Source organism: Cervus elaphus, chromosome 11 (assembly GCF_910594005.1).
Source record: "Cervus elaphus chromosome 11, mCerEla1.1, whole genome shotgun sequence".
Lineage (NCBI taxonomy): Eukaryota > Metazoa > Chordata > Mammalia > Artiodactyla > Cervidae > Cervus > Cervus elaphus.
The window spans coordinates 74,811,094-74,827,786 of record NC_057825.1 but is presented as its reverse complement, the minus strand read 5'-3'; the positions used below and the strand labels follow the sequence as shown (position 1 = coordinate 74,827,786).

Sequence of the window (16,693 nt, the reverse complement as noted above, 5' to 3'; positions counted from 1 at the left end):
AAACCACTTTCTATCAGTTAAATACTAACATTTTTCCCATGCTTGAAGTATGTAACTCACATTCATATAAATTAATATTTTATTTTGGCTTGTCTAAAACACTATGTAAGACCTTTAGTAACAGAAACACCAATTAACCTAAAAATATGCACTTTTTCAATAATTAAATCCATAATCTTGGCTTCATCCCTTTCTCTACCATTATTTGCTGTGATTCATTTAATTTTCCTAATGATCTCCAGCATCAATTTATTAAAGTATTATCTGTGGCACCTGTGACTTTTAATAATGAATATATGTCTCACAGATATTAATTTTAAAATCTGATAAAACCGGAGAAAACAAAAAATAATTTTTAAATATAACAATGCCTCATTTATCTTGTATCTGATGGGAATAAGTACAAATATTTAACAATTTTAAATTGTTTTAAAGACAATCTCCCTCCATTTCACTTTTTAACTTTATAAGAAACAAATACACTCAGAAGAGATTTGATTTTGTGTTCAATTCCATTTTGGAGATAGTAGCACTGGAAGTCCAGAGTTTAAAGGTATTTGTTGGTTTTCTAGGTACAAAATCCTCATGTATTAGCTTCAAATACTCTCCTACAAATATATTAAATTTTTTGGTCTAACATACACTACCAACTGAGGGGTTGTGGCATTTAAATGAGATTCTCGTGTGGGGAAAGAAATACAATATAATAACTACTCGACCTTTTTCAAAAAAATCTAAGCCATGGCCATTGTTAAAGAACAGGGATAAAAAGAATCATGGTGTGCTGGAGCGCTAGATTCTGAGTCTTCCTCTAATCCGTCAAGAAATGCTGAACAAGATGCATACTCCTCTCCTCACACTTGGCTCTCTTATGTGTAGAAATGAGGATGAAACCGGCCTTGCACTATGGTTACCAGGATTAAGTTACTTGTGTGACAGTGCCAAGCCCCATGTCTGGTCCATAAACAAAGAGATACTGTGTTTTCCCTCTACTGCCATCTGAAATGTCAGACAGGATTGAAAATTACGTGAAATCCAAATATCCTAAATACCCAAATACCAGAGAAACAAAAAGATGAGTTAACAATCCACTCTACCAATTTAAGGACTGTTGTGCAGAATGAATAAAACAAGCTGAGCTAATGCACATTCTCTGGAGAATTCAAATAATGAATTGGCAGTTTTTTGGGAATGCTAAGAAAAAACAGTCATTAACCTACTCCTTTTATAGGTCATAAATGCCTATAACACCAGTTAAGCAGTTAACTGTCGGGTTCTGAGCTAAGTAATTTAGAATTGTACTATTTAATCCTCACTAGGAAGTGTCAGAGCCAGGGTCTGAACCCAGTAATCGGATGCCTCAGCTCTTAAAAATCCTGTTGTCTGTCTACCTATTAATAAAACATGTGGGTTTAAAAACGTCATGTAAATTTCCTTTGTTTAGAATGACCAAGATCAATTCTTAACTTTGTACTAATTTTTTTAATAATGTGAAGTGCCGATTTTTTATAAGTAAAGAATTAAGACATTTTCCAGATGAAAGGCTGATAACCATATATTCTGAAAATATTTAATAGAGCATATTAAATCTGAATCAGAATCTAACTCACAATCTGGATCTAAATTATCATTACCAAACAATTAAATTCCAGTCCTGGTAATATTTCTGTTATAACTTATATAGAATATGTACTTTGTACACAGTAAGAACTCAACAAATACTTACTGATTAGCTATTTTTACAGCAGATGGAAGCATCAAATTATAATGTAAAAAGATTTTCCATAGTCAAAAATTTTGTTAGTTACTGCAGCTATAAGTTTTCTCTGGGGGTGAAGAAGGCAGTCTGGATTATGGACAATTCAATGTTTATAATGTAATAATTAAGGCAGGGAAGAGAAGCAAGATGACTTTGAATTACTTTCAAAGAAAACAATAAAGATGACCAACAACATAGCAGGCAGCCATCAACAATATTCCCTTTCACCAAATTCTCTTGTTGCCTACTAGAAATGGAAGGCTTCCTCCAATTATAAAGATGCCTGGTATCTTTTGTCATTTGTCATTACTTAAAATTATTTAAAATTTCTATTTTAGTAAGTGAAAAACCTTTTCATTAAGGTTACGTATTTTCAATGGGCCTTCCCAGTCACTAAATTCTGAAACAACTTAAAAACTATAAATATTCTTGAACTTGTTCAATATAGAACTCGCATCAGTATATAATCTTATGCTTGGCCTCTGGGCACTTTATACACAGATTGAGTACAAAGTAGAAAAATGGAACTAAAATATGTGAAAGTTTTTGTGAGTTGGTTTGTGTGTATGTGTTTTTAAAGAAAGTGTAATTGCTTAACCAGATACTCTTGCTTCTCCAAGTTTACTTATTTTTATTAAACATAAGTAAAATCAGATCACAACCCAGAAAAGCTTACTTTACCACAAACATATCAAATCTTTATTGGGCTACAAGGAATACAGAAATAAAATCTCTTCCTAATATTAAAGTTTAAATAATAAAGTATAGACAGAAGTTTTCTTCTTCTGAAATTCTACTTTAGAAAAATCTCCATTCTGAAATAATGCCATAATCTTTTATCTGGTTTATTGTCTCTCTGGCAGATTCTGTCAGCATCATGAGCCACACTGAGTACTTATTGTGTGGTTAGGTTTACAAAGAAAAAAACACAACAGAACAGAAAACTTTGATGAAAATAAAAAGTGAAAAAAAAAGACATCATTTCTCTAGTTTATAATTGTTAAACTAGTAAATAATTGCTAAACTGGGGAGGGGCAGGTAATTATTATTTGAATAAAAGATGATTAATTATACATACATCACTTCTAATATATCTATCATAATTTTAAAAGATGATAGTGAATATATATCTATCATAATTTTGAAAGATGATAGCAAATAAGTGGCTCATTAACTTGGAATACTCTTAAAACAACCCAGCAGTAAAGATTATTAAATAACCAGTAATATTCCAGTCAAATGAAACATTCCTAATGAAGACCAACATTTGTTACATACTAAATTAGCTAGCTAGAATTTTTTTTTAAGTCAACAATTCAAATAGAACATTTATATTAATTTTAAAAGTCTGATACCATTAATTTGGATCCAGTTCACCTCTTACTGTAAATAAGAATTGAGATAGAAAAATGAGAGTCACTAGCTAGAAGCCTAAACAATCAAAAATGGATAATTGAATTGTAAATAATTGAAATATATATTTTCTACACAAACCTAAACCCAGATTTTAGAAATATGCACCTACTCCCCATAATTCAACATCTACTTCTGCACAGTCTTTTTTGCCTGTCGTTCCCCCCATCTTTGGCTGCACCACATAGTATGTGGGATCTTAGTTTCTAATCAGGGATCAAACCCATGCCCCCTGCACCAGAAGGCAAAGTTTTAACCACTGGACCACCAGGGATGTCCCTGCATAGTCTTAAGACGATTTATACAGGTGTAAGATGCAAAGAGTCAACTCATTGGAAAAGACCCTGATGCTGAGAAAGATTGAGGGCAGGAGGAGAAGGGGGCAACAGAGGATGAGATGGTTGTATGGCATCACTGACTTGATGGACATGAGTTTGACCAAATGCCAGGAGATAGTGAAGGACAAGGAAGCCTGGTGTGCTAGTCTATGGGATCACAAAGACTTGGACACGACTTAGTGACTAAACAACAACAAGATATCAAACTTTTATACTCCAAAATGTTCCATCTATATGCAAACTAACAAGCTAATTACATGTTACCTTACTAACTCATAAGCTGATGGCCCATGGTGCGTTATGTATTGATACTTTGTGTTAGATTTAATTTCATATATCTGAAATAAGGGATTAAGACACAATTTCCTATGTATACTTTTCAGTGATTTTGATTGTCCTCCAATTCAGAAATTATGACACTATAGAATGAAATTAAGTTTCATAAGATGGTAACTTGAGTACAGATGAATCTCTATTTCCCAGCAATCACTGAGATGGCCAAGAGAATATAAAAGAAACCTTTATTAATACTATAACCTTGGGAATGGTATCAGTGACACCACGCATGCCAAACCTCCAGGGATTTCTATAACATATGAGTAGGTGAAGAACTATTACAGGGAAGGGCAAACCGACCAGACTTACGGAATGTAAAACAACAACTCATTTGTTAGGGAGACACAACATCTAATAGAAACCACAAAAAATGGCCTTAAAAAGTAGGCAGTTAAGTGCAAGACATACAATCCAGCTCCCTCAATGGCCTTCGGAAAGTGAGACACATATTAGAGATTCATTACCTAGGAATTTATTTTAAAGAGAAAACTGGACAAACTAAGACAAATTTAAGGAGAAAACTGGACAAAACTGCAAGGATGTATGTTTTATGATAATTATGATAATAATAGTGAAAACTGTAAATAATCTAAATATCCATTCATAAGAAATTCATATATGATTTTACCCAAATAATACAGTATTACACCCATGCAACTTTTCACTGACATGGAATGAGTTCCATAATATACTGTGGAAGGGGAAAGAAACAGATTAAAAATAATATGTGTACTATGAATAGTTACACAAAGAGAGAGCTGCAAAAACTGTCACCAAAACACAAATGGGAGTTGCCTCTGGGTGGCTGGATATTTGATCATTTTTACTTACTTTTTATAATTATTAGTACTGCTGAAGTTTTCTAAATAAATGTATACTGTCTTTGTAATCAAGAGAAAACTTTTCATTTTAAAAAAATAAAGTATATTTATTTTTTAATACTAAAATTGATTTGGGAGAAATTATCTTGATAATTGGAAACATCCATTAAGACACAGATTAAAAGATCTTTATCATAACATTGTTTATAACAATAAAATAGTAAAAATGGTAAATTATTAGCAATAATTTAAATGATCAATAGCAAATTTGTTAAATTTTAGAATAACTATACAATGATTTACTACAAAGCCATTAAAAATTATGACAAAGATGTATTCATCACTAGCTCAGTGACCTTGGAAATATCACATGTCCTCTAGGTATCAGTTTTCTCATCTGTAAAATGCGGATAAAAAGAATACTTACGGTGCTTCACCTAGCTTATTAGCTATACCCTATTGTGATAGAAAATGAAAAATCTGATGTTTCTAAGTTTCCTCTAATTCACAAACACTTATTTCAAAATCAACTTTGCTATATGCTAAAATAGTGCTGGAAGACAGAAACAGGCTAATCTGGATACCTGTAGCACTGAGGCCCCAATAAGTCACCCGGATGACAGTGACAGAGGGAACCGACATCCCTACTTAACTGAACAATGAAACAAGTTATATATACACTCGTTGGCATCATCAGTTTTACCCTCACTGTACAAACGTTTACTTTGCTGCTTTAAGGAGTTGAAACCAACCTGCCACGGTCTTCCCCAATCCAGTGGAATAGGAAAAGCACCAAGCCATATTCCTACAAAACTAGAAATTGTAGTGATCTGAAGACTATTCTCCCAAACGGACGTAACTCTGTAAAACACAAATATATATATCATTGGTGGAACAGATCTCAGCTGCTGGGAAATCAAACGAATAGCATATATTAACACCATACATATGTACGTGTTTTGTTCATTTCAAATAAGCATCTCAAATTGACACATAAATATTTGCCATGAATCATTAACAATTAATTGGCAAGAAGATATAAGTGGTTTTCAGTTGGAAAAGTAACATATACACATACTGAAAGTCAAACAATACAAAAGAGTATTTGCAATGAATGCTAAATCCTCCTCTCACCCTTATTATCAACTTTGGTTCCTTTTCCCAGAAATGACTATTACCAACTTAGTACATAGCCTTCCAGAAATATTTTATACACACAAAACCACACAATTTTGTTTAGAATGATATATGCACATTTGCTTATATGCACACATGTATGTATAAACCCTTCAAAACAAAACTCAAATGTACCATGTCATAAACACGGTTTTGCTGTGTATCTTCCCGTTAACAGTTTTACTAGTATTCCTTTGTCCTGAGGAAGCATCATTTATTCAACTAGTCCCTTACGGCACATTTCATTTAAGAAAATAAACTCTTATTTGGTGGGAAAGGAGTAGAGAATGAGAACAAAATATTACAAAAGATCCAATGATGTGGCCTACCATTCTTATTTATTAAGTGCACATCTTACAGTGTAAAGGTGGAAAGACATAATTCTGCCTGTCTCTTAGTAAGTCTTGGCTTCAGTCTGCCCCTAATGTGATCACTTAACTGGGTGGAATAAGAATCTCATTACAGTGGAGTAAACCACTCCCCAAAAATGCAGTAACTGGAGTCCAAATATTCAACTGTTTCAAATGCAGTGTTTAGTTATTCTGAAGTTTATGAAAAGCAGTTTCTTCCGTTAGTGTGGTAAAGGGGGGAAACATTTGCTTTGTTAGATGACTGCTTTAGAAACAGGTTAATTACTATACACATAAAGTACACTGAATTAAAACCATCCAGAATGACAAGTCAGTCCATAAACCAACGTCCCATCACCTATCCATCTCATTACTACCTTTCCCTCACCTACAATGAGTTAAGAGCTTCAGCCTGTTTCTGTTGAAAACTGGAGCGGGAAGAAGATCGGAAGCAACCCCCATATATCCACATCTGTGTTACTTGTTAGGCTTAATTGTTCTTTTCTATTTTGTGTAACACTTAAAAAGAAAAGTCAATTTCTTCAACTAACATTCAACAGAACAGGGATCTATTCTAGTCTTAGAGGTGAAAAAACTGATGAGTTGAATGTAAAGAGAGAATTGTACGATTCAGGCTTAAAAGGTTTGTCTAAGGTAATTTTTTACTTTATGTTGCTGAGAAATGTTGACTACCTTTCACCAAAACATACACTTATTGGTATTGCAATGTGTAAAGTGATTTGCCAAGAGAAACAAAAGTTGAGAGCAGAGTTTACTTTCTGCTAAGAAGAGTTTTACTTTTTTAATTTTTTTATGAAAGAGGAAGTTCAGCTGAATTTGGAAGAATGAGCAGTATTTGGTCTTGAAGAAATGGAGAAAGAGATATATTATAGGTTAAAAGAACATAAGTAAAATTGGTTGAGCCCAAGTGGAAGAATGGGTAACAACACTGGAAAAGTAGGTTAGAGTAGGATTTTTTAAAAAATAATGGCTTTACTGAATACAGTAAAAAAAAAAAAAAAAATGCTACAGAGAAACCTTTTCCAGCCATACGATTCACTTAAAGTGCACAACTCAATGTTTTTAGTATATTAACAGAAATGCACAATCATCACCCACAAAACAAAACCCTTTACATTAGCAGTCACTCCCAATTTCCCCTTCCCTCTAGACACTAATCCACTTTCTGTCTCTATGGATTTGCCTATTCTGAACATTTCATGCAAATGAAATCAATGTGTGGTCTTCTGTGAGTGGATTATTTCACTTAGCATAGTTTCCAAGGTTCATCAGTTTTGTAGCAGGTAAAAATGTCATTCCCTTTTATTGCCAAATAACATTTTGTTATACAGATATATCACATTTTATTTTTTCTACACATTAGTTGATGGACACCTGAGTTGTTTTGACTTTTTGGCTATTACATCTAATGCTACTAAAAACATTCATATATAAGTTTTGTGTGGACATATGTTTTTCTTGGGGATATACTAAGAAATAGACTTGCTGATAACTCTGTGCTTAACCTTCTGAGGAAATGCCAGACTATCATCCAAAGCAGCTGAGCTATTTTATATTCCCATCAGCAGTGTATGTGGGTTCCAATTTCCAGATCCTCGCTAACACTTGCTACTACTGATTATAGCCATCTTAGTGAGTGGTGAAGTGGTATCTCATTGTGGTAGATTTAGGGTTAGGATTTTATAAAAGCCTTAAAGTCAAATTTTTTAAGTCAAAAGAAGTCAAGAGAAGTCTCTGAAGGCTTTAAATCCAATCAGCAATATGAGGTAAGTCTAATAAGATTTATGTACATGTCTAATAAGATTTATGTACATGTCTAATCTAAGCTCCAAGTTCCTGAATTTCAAGGGGCAAGATCCATGTCTTCACACTTTGTTTTTCATTGTTATAAGTACACTTGTGGTCATCTTATATTTGTTAAAATAAGGGCAAATATCCAAGAGATCGTCCTCTATTTTGTTTGTTTGATGTATGAAGAGTATTTACGATCTTACAACAAACGCAGAAAAAAATGGAACCAAGACCTAGTTTAAAAATTAGAAGAAATCTGTAGCCTATCTTTTTAAAATTAAAAATTTATATTTATCAAAAATATATATAAATATCTTTAAAATCAAAGATCACAATTAGACTAATATAACCCCTCTCTGATCCCTTCTCACTCCTGATTTCAGCTTCTAAATAGCAGACAGTTTCAGCTCTTCACTGTTTCTTCCATGTACCTCATATTTAAAGATTTTTCAAGATTTAGTTTAGTTTTTCAAGATTTACTTACTTTCTGCTCTCTACAGTGGGAGAAGAGGATTTAGAACTCTTCACCCACAAGCCTCCCATCCCCGCATACACATTTCTCTCTGACTCCTCATCCTCTTTGACGGTAATATCTCCTCCTCTCAGCTGTACCTGCATTATGATGATTATGGAAACATTCATCACAGCTGAAGCACACAGCTAACCATAATTACACTCTTTCTTCGAGTAAAATTTTCATTTTCCTTGGATATTAAGAATGCCTCTCTTTCTTACCCTCCATTTGTTTACATAGCTGTCACTAAGTCATTCTCAAATATTCCAAGGAAACCAAACGTCCCTGTAAATGCTTGTTGGTGCTTCCCCTCTCTGATCTCCCCCACTCTCTTGGGGGGACACCTTACCTGCTCTAAACTGCCCTGCTTGCTGTCTAAGCCTCAGGAGCGGCTGTGTTCCTGCGAGCGCCCTACACCATCTCGTGAATTCCCTTGGCCTCTGTCCCTGCTTCTGGGTCTCCATTTTCCTGAATTTCAAGACTTCTTCCTTCTACTTCCCCCCTTTTAAAAAGCACATCCTTTAATACATTCCTGAGAAAATGTAGGGGGAAAACAGAGTTTAGAGATGTTTAAAGTCTGACAGTAACTTTACTGTAACTGTTGGCAATCATTTTGTCTCAGAATGTTGAAGGCATTGCTACACTGTTTTCTGATTCCTGCTTGAAAAGTTCAGGGCCATCTGGCTCCCAGTTCTCTGTAAGTGACATGTTCTCTACGCCCCACCCTCCCACCATCCTCTCTGGGAGCCTTTAGAAGCGTCTCTTTATTTCTTGTTATCTAAAATTTCACATTAATATGTCTTGGAGTGGGTCTTTTTATCCATTATGCCAGAAATACACATGGGCTTTCTTAATTTAGACTCTCAGGTTTTCAGTTCTTGAAATTTTCATTTATTTAAAGACTTGCCTTTTGACGCCCAGATCCCTTAAGAATTTTGTTTTTCTTACTCTTTTGCTGGGGATACTATCATTATGGATTAATTCTCTAATCTTCTTACTTTTTAACCCATTTCCCATATCTTTGCCTTTTTGTTTGACTAAAGGATCTTTTCAACTTTGTCCCTACTTCTGTTGAATTTTTTAATTCCCAAGAAGCTTTCTTCTCTGAATATTCCTTTTGATTACCTCCTGTTCATGTTTATGGATGTAAAAATATATATTTTTAAAGTTATTTTCTGGTTCTTACACTGCTTTTATTTCCACTGAGTTTCTTTTTTGTTGTTTGCATTTCTGGTTTTCAGCTTAGAGGTGTCCTTCAAATGTCTAGTGATTCTTCAGTTACCATTCTACTTAAATGTAAAACACTATATATGAAATGTCCAGAAAAGGCAAATTTATAGAGACAGAAAGTACTTTAGTGTTTGCCTGGGATGGAGAGTAAGGGGGTGGGTGGGAGAGAAGGATGGGAATGGAGAACGACTGTTAACAGGTATTTCTTTTGGGGTGATGCAATGTTCTTAGATTGTGCTGATGGTTACAAAACAGTACCTATACAAAAACACTATCGAGTTATACATTTTATTGCTTTATTTTTTGGCCGTTATGTGGGATCTTAGTTACCCAACCAGGAATTGAACCTCTGTCCCCTGCAGTGGAAGCGTGGAGTCTTAACCACTGGACCACCAGGGAAGTCCCCTTGAACTGTACACTTTAAATGGGTGAGTTTTATGGCTTGAAGTTATATCTCAATAATGTGCTTTTTAAAAAGACAACAAAAAAGTGAAGCTGTATAAACAGATGGCTGGATGATCACTGTACACGAGTAGCATGATTCAACTGCTGGGCTTCACTGCTCCAGGAAATGGGTCGGAACCCTGCCCGTTAAGAGAAATCTCAAATGTCAGTGTCTATAGGTGTTTGGTACCATTCTTCCCAGAGAGAAGTCATTTCAGTATTCTGCCTAGATGGTACAAGCCTGGCTCTCAGTGTTCTGGGCCCAGAAGATAGAAAGGACTAGGCATAAGGTAAAGACTCATTGCTTAGTATGTAGAATTTTAAGCGTTCCTGAAGACACTGTAGCAACTAGGCTCAGGATCTGGGGGTAGCCAGAGTGGCTGTGGGGGCATCTTTCTCCATCTTCCCTTCACCCACTGTATAACTTCCATTACTACGATATTTATACAGTATTTATATTCTGTTCTGAACTCCAATTCATTCAACTATTTTCTTGATATAGTAACCCCCTTATATACACACTCAGTAATTCCTTCATCTGGGGAAACTCTCTTCTATCATATCGTTGAATTATTTTTTGCTTTGTATTTTAGAGGTACTAACTTGTCTTAAGTTGACCTCCTTTGTGTGTTCTCTATATTTATCATTTCTTCTCTAATTGTTTTATTCTTCCCAACCCCCGTTAGCCTTCATTCATTTTGATTAGCTCAAACCTTTCTTGCTGCTACAACTTGATTTTGTAATTCATCTATGTTTCTAATTTATGATCTAATAGTATGATCTGGATCCTCAATTTATTTCATTAATTTTTCAATTTCCTTCTCCACCTCATTTTAATTATCTCATCTTTGAACTCTTATTTTATTGCATTAATATCCTTAATAACATTTTTTTCTGTGGTAAACTGTGTGGAGCTTTTGTGTTTGTGTTCCTTGGGTAGTATTTTCTTCCAGGCTGAGTTCCTTGTCTTCTACATGCCTTTTTCTTCTTCTACAGCTTGTTTCTAGGCGTTGTCAGACCATTTCTTTTCAACTTGCCCATACTTCATATGGTCAGGCTGCCCAAACTACCCATTTGCTTGGATAAAATGAATGCGTTACTTGAAGCTGCCTTCCCATCTTAACCAACATCAATTTTTCAAGTCTTGAAGTTGCATTTTGAGGACTGGATGTTCTATCAAATTTTTGGTGACATGAGGCAGAAGGAAAGAATGGAGGCAGAGAGCCAAGGCAAGGGAAATGGTGTCTTTGCAATTTAATCAGAAATATTCAGCTGAAATTTAATGAATGGTGGTTCTATAAATTAAAAAAAATTTTCTGACCAGGACTTATGGATCCCATTAGGAATCAGATGAAACTATAGGAGAACAGTCTGCTTCTTGGGTAAAACCCAGTAGGCAGCAGCCCTGGGAGACTGATAAAGAGTATAAACAGCACTGATGGGGATTCAGGGAAACTGGCACTCTGCTGAGGTGTATGTATGTTTGTGTGTGTGAGTTCTGATGATGACGTGTGTGCCTAGTTGTGTGATGTGGGTCAGATGTGCTCAGATGATCTTACAACTCTTTGCGACCTCATGGACTGTAGCCCGCCAGCCTCCTCTGTCCATGGAATTTTCCAGGCAAGAATACTGGAGTGGGTTGCCACTTCCTACTCCAGGGGGTCTTTCCAACCCAGGTATTGAACCTGGGTCTCCTGCATTGGCAGGCAATTCTTTACCACTGTGCCACCTGGGAAGCTATATATATGTAAAATAATAAAGTATATATATGTGTGTGTGTGTATTTCAAATTAGAATTTTAATTTGGTGATGTCTATCAACTTCTTTTGACCTAGGAATTCCACTCCAGAAATCTGGTATACAGAAATCAGTGTACAAGTATACAAAATTGTACAAAGATGTTCATAACAACATTATTTATATCATGAAAATTTGATAATAACCCTCAATAGGAAATTAGTTAAATCATGGTACATGGAATACTTAAAATGATGATTAGTTGCCAACATTCATCTCATCTCTGATGATTAGCCTAATTAAATCATGGTGATCCCATTCTTTCCCAACGATTAGTTTAGGAAGATTTAAGGAGAGAAGAGAAGTTGCTGCCATTTCCCTACCAGCCCAATAAGTGAAAAGCAAAGCAAATTATAAAGCAGTGACTAGTATAACCAGTTTTGTTTTTAAATTACATATATTTTTGTATAGATAAAATCTGGAACATATAAAATCTGTTAGTAACGGCTGTTCCTTACATAGCATTCTAAGATCTTTAACTTTTGATATTTTTCTATTATTTGAAGTCTTATAATATTCTTTTGTAAAAAACAAAAAGCATAAATTCCTTTATATTCACTGATTTATAGCAGCACTGACATTGATTTATTTTCATTTTATAAATTTCCACATAAAGCCATTGGAATTCAGTGGTTAATGGCTAATTTCTTCATAGTTAAGTTTTATATATATATATGAGAACAGAATACATAGTGCACTATTCTGTAAACAAACCTAAAAGTGACTAAATATTACAGATCAGTCTTTATGACAGTGAATTCTAAGTAAATGTCCACATTATTTGACTCCACTGAAATTCATTTTATGAAATCTTAATTGAAATAAACCATTTCAAATACCTACTATCTATGTTCCAGACACTGTATCAGTTATCTGAAATAGTTAACAATAAATACTATGGCTCAGACAGCCTGTCATCAAAACAGTGCTTGTTTAGATGGAGTTGATCTTTTTAACTGTTGATCTCTATCTAAAAAAGAGGCACTAAACAACTCCTCCTAGTAGCTAAAGATACTTAAAGAAGTCTTACATAAACTTCCCCTTCCCCCACTGAATAAATATTAAAACCAATGTCTCTTTGCTACTAAATTTTTGTACCCACATTAAGACTAAATTACCTAATTTTAATACATATAAAAACTGGTCATTCACTGTCCTTTCACTTTTAATGTCCACAGTGGTTTTTTCAATATAAAGTCCATTTCAACACAAAGATGGCAAAAAGAGGCCTATTGTTTTCACTATACAAATAGGGCTTATAGGCTGTCTTTAGCTTGGCAAGATAATCACAGATTCAGGAATGTATTCAGAAATTAAATTTTTTCATTTCATGAACAGTGATCAGATTCTGAAACATTCAAATAAAAGCATAAAATAAACTGATAAAAGAAAAAGCAAGCTTGAATGACAAATATAGGATGAAGACAGTCAAATTATTATTTTCCTTCATAAGGAAGTCAACAAATGGAAAAAAAAAAAAAAGGCCCCACAATAATTACAACACCAAAGCAACAAATTGAAGTAAACTAGTACAAATTGAGTATATTCAGTAATAAAGTATACCAAAAAGAAGTTGCTAGAATTTTTTAGGAAACCAAATGGCTTTTCTATCTTCAAGCTTCTTTAAAATAGCATTCTTTAAAAAAAAAAGTTACAATAACTTTACATGACTTTAAGAAAAAGTCTTGTTAAAACAGTCATTTAATTACTATTCAATCTGAATAGTGTCAGAACTGGCCCTTTACTCTTGGGACGCATCTCCTACACAGTTCTCAAATTCAGAGCTTTGGTGTCTTCAGTCTTTATTTGATTATCATCTACTCAGTGTTAAACATGCAAATAAATACACTAAAAATTAGGATATAATGATATTTCACTTAAAAATAGTACAAAATATTGATTCAATACTGAACAAGATGTCAGCCCAATTCAAAATTGAGCTATTCGTACTGAACACCTGAACTAGTTATATTTCAAAAATAATACAAGGGCCAACTTTAAATAAGCAAAACAAAAGGAAAAAACCTCAACTACTCTACTATGTCTTCTATACTAAAACACAGGATGAATGATAAAAATTTAAAATTCTAAAATCTTCAATCAGTACTTTAAGGTATTTTAAATACTTTCAGTGAATTAGAACTACAGCATAAGTACTTCAAATCAGAACTTTAATTTCTGTTGAAAATGATTACTGGATAGAAAGAAAAGTATTATTCATATGTTCTATATAACCTCCTTAAATTATAATAACATTATTTTAAATTAAAGTTGTGACTCAATATAAATAAAGTCAATATATTCAAATAATTTCAAAATAACACACAAGTAATTGTTTTTCTTAGGTATTTCATACTAATATGAAGCCACTGCAGAATCACCAGATCTTTGAATTTTTGAAATTTTTTGCATAAAAGTGAACATTTAAGGCTAACTCTAACATTAAACAAGTTACTGTATCAGATTATTTCCTCCCTCATTCAAAATTGGACATGTGACATATTTATATTAAATCCTTGAAGTATGATAAAAGTGATAGGGAAGTGATAGGAGGAAACTGAAATATCACCAATGTATGGTAGAGCCATGACGACTTAAGTTCCCCACGACAAAGTTCAAACCAACTTTACATTTAATGTCCTGTAAAAACCATCCCTCCTTCCTGTGGTTGTCTCTGCTTAGCACTCCTTGGTCTGTTACCTAAACCAAGAAAGGTACTAAGACAAATGGCAGTCAGGATTGGGAGTATGAAGTATAAAAATGTCTCCTGACAACTGTTAACCCAGTTGACACACATTTCTTGAGCACTTACTATTTCATAATCTCACTTGACTCTCAGGGTGGGAGGGGCAATACAGGGGCAGGGAATTAAGAGGTACAAACTATCATGTACAAAATAAGCTACAAGGATATATTGTACAACAGGGGGAATACAACCAATATTCTATAATAACTGCAAATGGCATATAACCTTTAAAAATTGTGAATCACTATACTGTACATATACTTGTAACATATAACATATAATACAACTATACTTCAAACAAATTATCAAAAGAAAGAGGCTCAGAAAATGTCTATATAATAAGTTCATGATAAATTACTAAGAGAAACTAAGAATGGTTACTGTTTCCCTTCAGTTTTAAAGTTTGACTTTTTTCTATTTTAAAATATTAGGAATTTATATATTTAGTTCTGCTATAATGCTTGTTTTGAAAATTTGAATTTATTCCAATTTGACTGATATATTAAAGAACAATAGGAGTGATTTGGTCTGTGAGGAACACTAAGTGAACACAAAAACTGCACCCAGTTGAACTGAGCAGCGTATGAATACATAAAACATGCACACCCCTCAAATATCTAGCAGCTAATCAAGACAGTGTTGTACTGGCATCAGGATATACACTAATGGGATAAGAGCTGGAAGTCCAGAAATGGAATCATGTGCTTATGATCAATTGATTTTCAACAGAGGTGCCAAGATCACTCAGAGGGATAAACAGCTTTTCAACAAATGATGCTAGGACGACTGGGAAGCCACATGCAAAAGAATAAAGTGGGAGACCCTTACTTCACACCACACACAAAAACTAACACAAAATGGATCAAAGACCCAAATTTAAGGATTAAAATTAGAAAGCTCTTAGAAGGAAACACAGGAGTAAATCTTTAACACCTTGGATTTGGCCATGGGTTCTTAGATATGACTCTAAAAGTACAAGCAACCAAAGAAAAAAATAAATTAGATTTCATCAAAATTAAAACCTTTGTGTCTCAAAGAACACTGTCATGGAAGTGAGAAAACAACAGACAGAAAGAGAGTAAATAATATTTGCAAACCATACATCTGATAAAGGACTTGTATCCAAAATACATAAAGAACTCTAACAACTTAGTAATAAAAACATAAAAAACTCAATTGAAAAATGAGCAAACGATCTAAAGAGATATTTCTTCAAGGAAAACATATAACAGCCAATAGGAGCAGGAAAAGATGCTTGACCTTACTAGTCAAAAGGGAAATACAAATGAAAAACACAAAGAGATAATACTTCACACCCATAAGGATAGCAATAATTAAAAAGTCAAATACTAACAACTGTTGGTGAGGATGTAGGGGGATTGGCACCCTCACACACTGCTATGGACATGTAAAATGGAACAGCCACACTGAAAAAGTCTGGCGGTTGTTCAAATGATTAAACATGGAGTTACTATATGACCCAACAACACCACTCCTCGGCATATACTCAAGTGAAATAAAAACATTTATCCATATGTGTTACTTATCTTGATCTTGGAATCATTCTGCAATGTATATCAAATCACTTTAAATATGTATAATTTTATATCATCAGTTTTTCCTCAGTAAAGTTTAAAAACATAAAATAAAAAACTGTTCCATATTTAAAAATATATCCACACAAAAACTTGCACACAGACTCCTTCAGCAACTTATTCAGAACAGCAAAAAGTGAAAACTCAAATGTCTATCAGCTGATGAATGGATAAACAAAACGTGGTACATATCCATCCTTATTATTCAACCATAGAAAGGAATACAGTACTAACACATGCTACAACTGGCTTCCCAGGCGGTTCAGTGGTAAAGAATCGCCAGCCAAGAAGGAGACAGGGTTTGAACCCTGTGTAGGGAAGATACCCTGGAGAAGAAAATGGCATCTCACTCCAGAATTCTT

At 34.0% G+C, this 16,693-nt stretch overlaps 1 protein-coding gene across 2 annotated transcripts in view; it reads right to left on the bottom strand.

The window, feature by feature from the left end:
* The window catches only part of PIGF (phosphatidylinositol glycan anchor biosynthesis class F), a 30,394-nt gene that overhangs the window by 5,855 nt on the left and 7,846 nt on the right, over nt 1-16,693 (bottom strand). For both annotated transcript variants that reach the window (XM_043918098.1, XM_043918097.1), the window contains exon 5: nt 5,420-5,528. In XM_043918098.1, the coding sequence (XP_043774033.1) occupies nt 5,420-5,528 (109 nt within the window). The remainder of the gene's footprint in view (nt 1-5,419; nt 5,529-16,693) is intronic.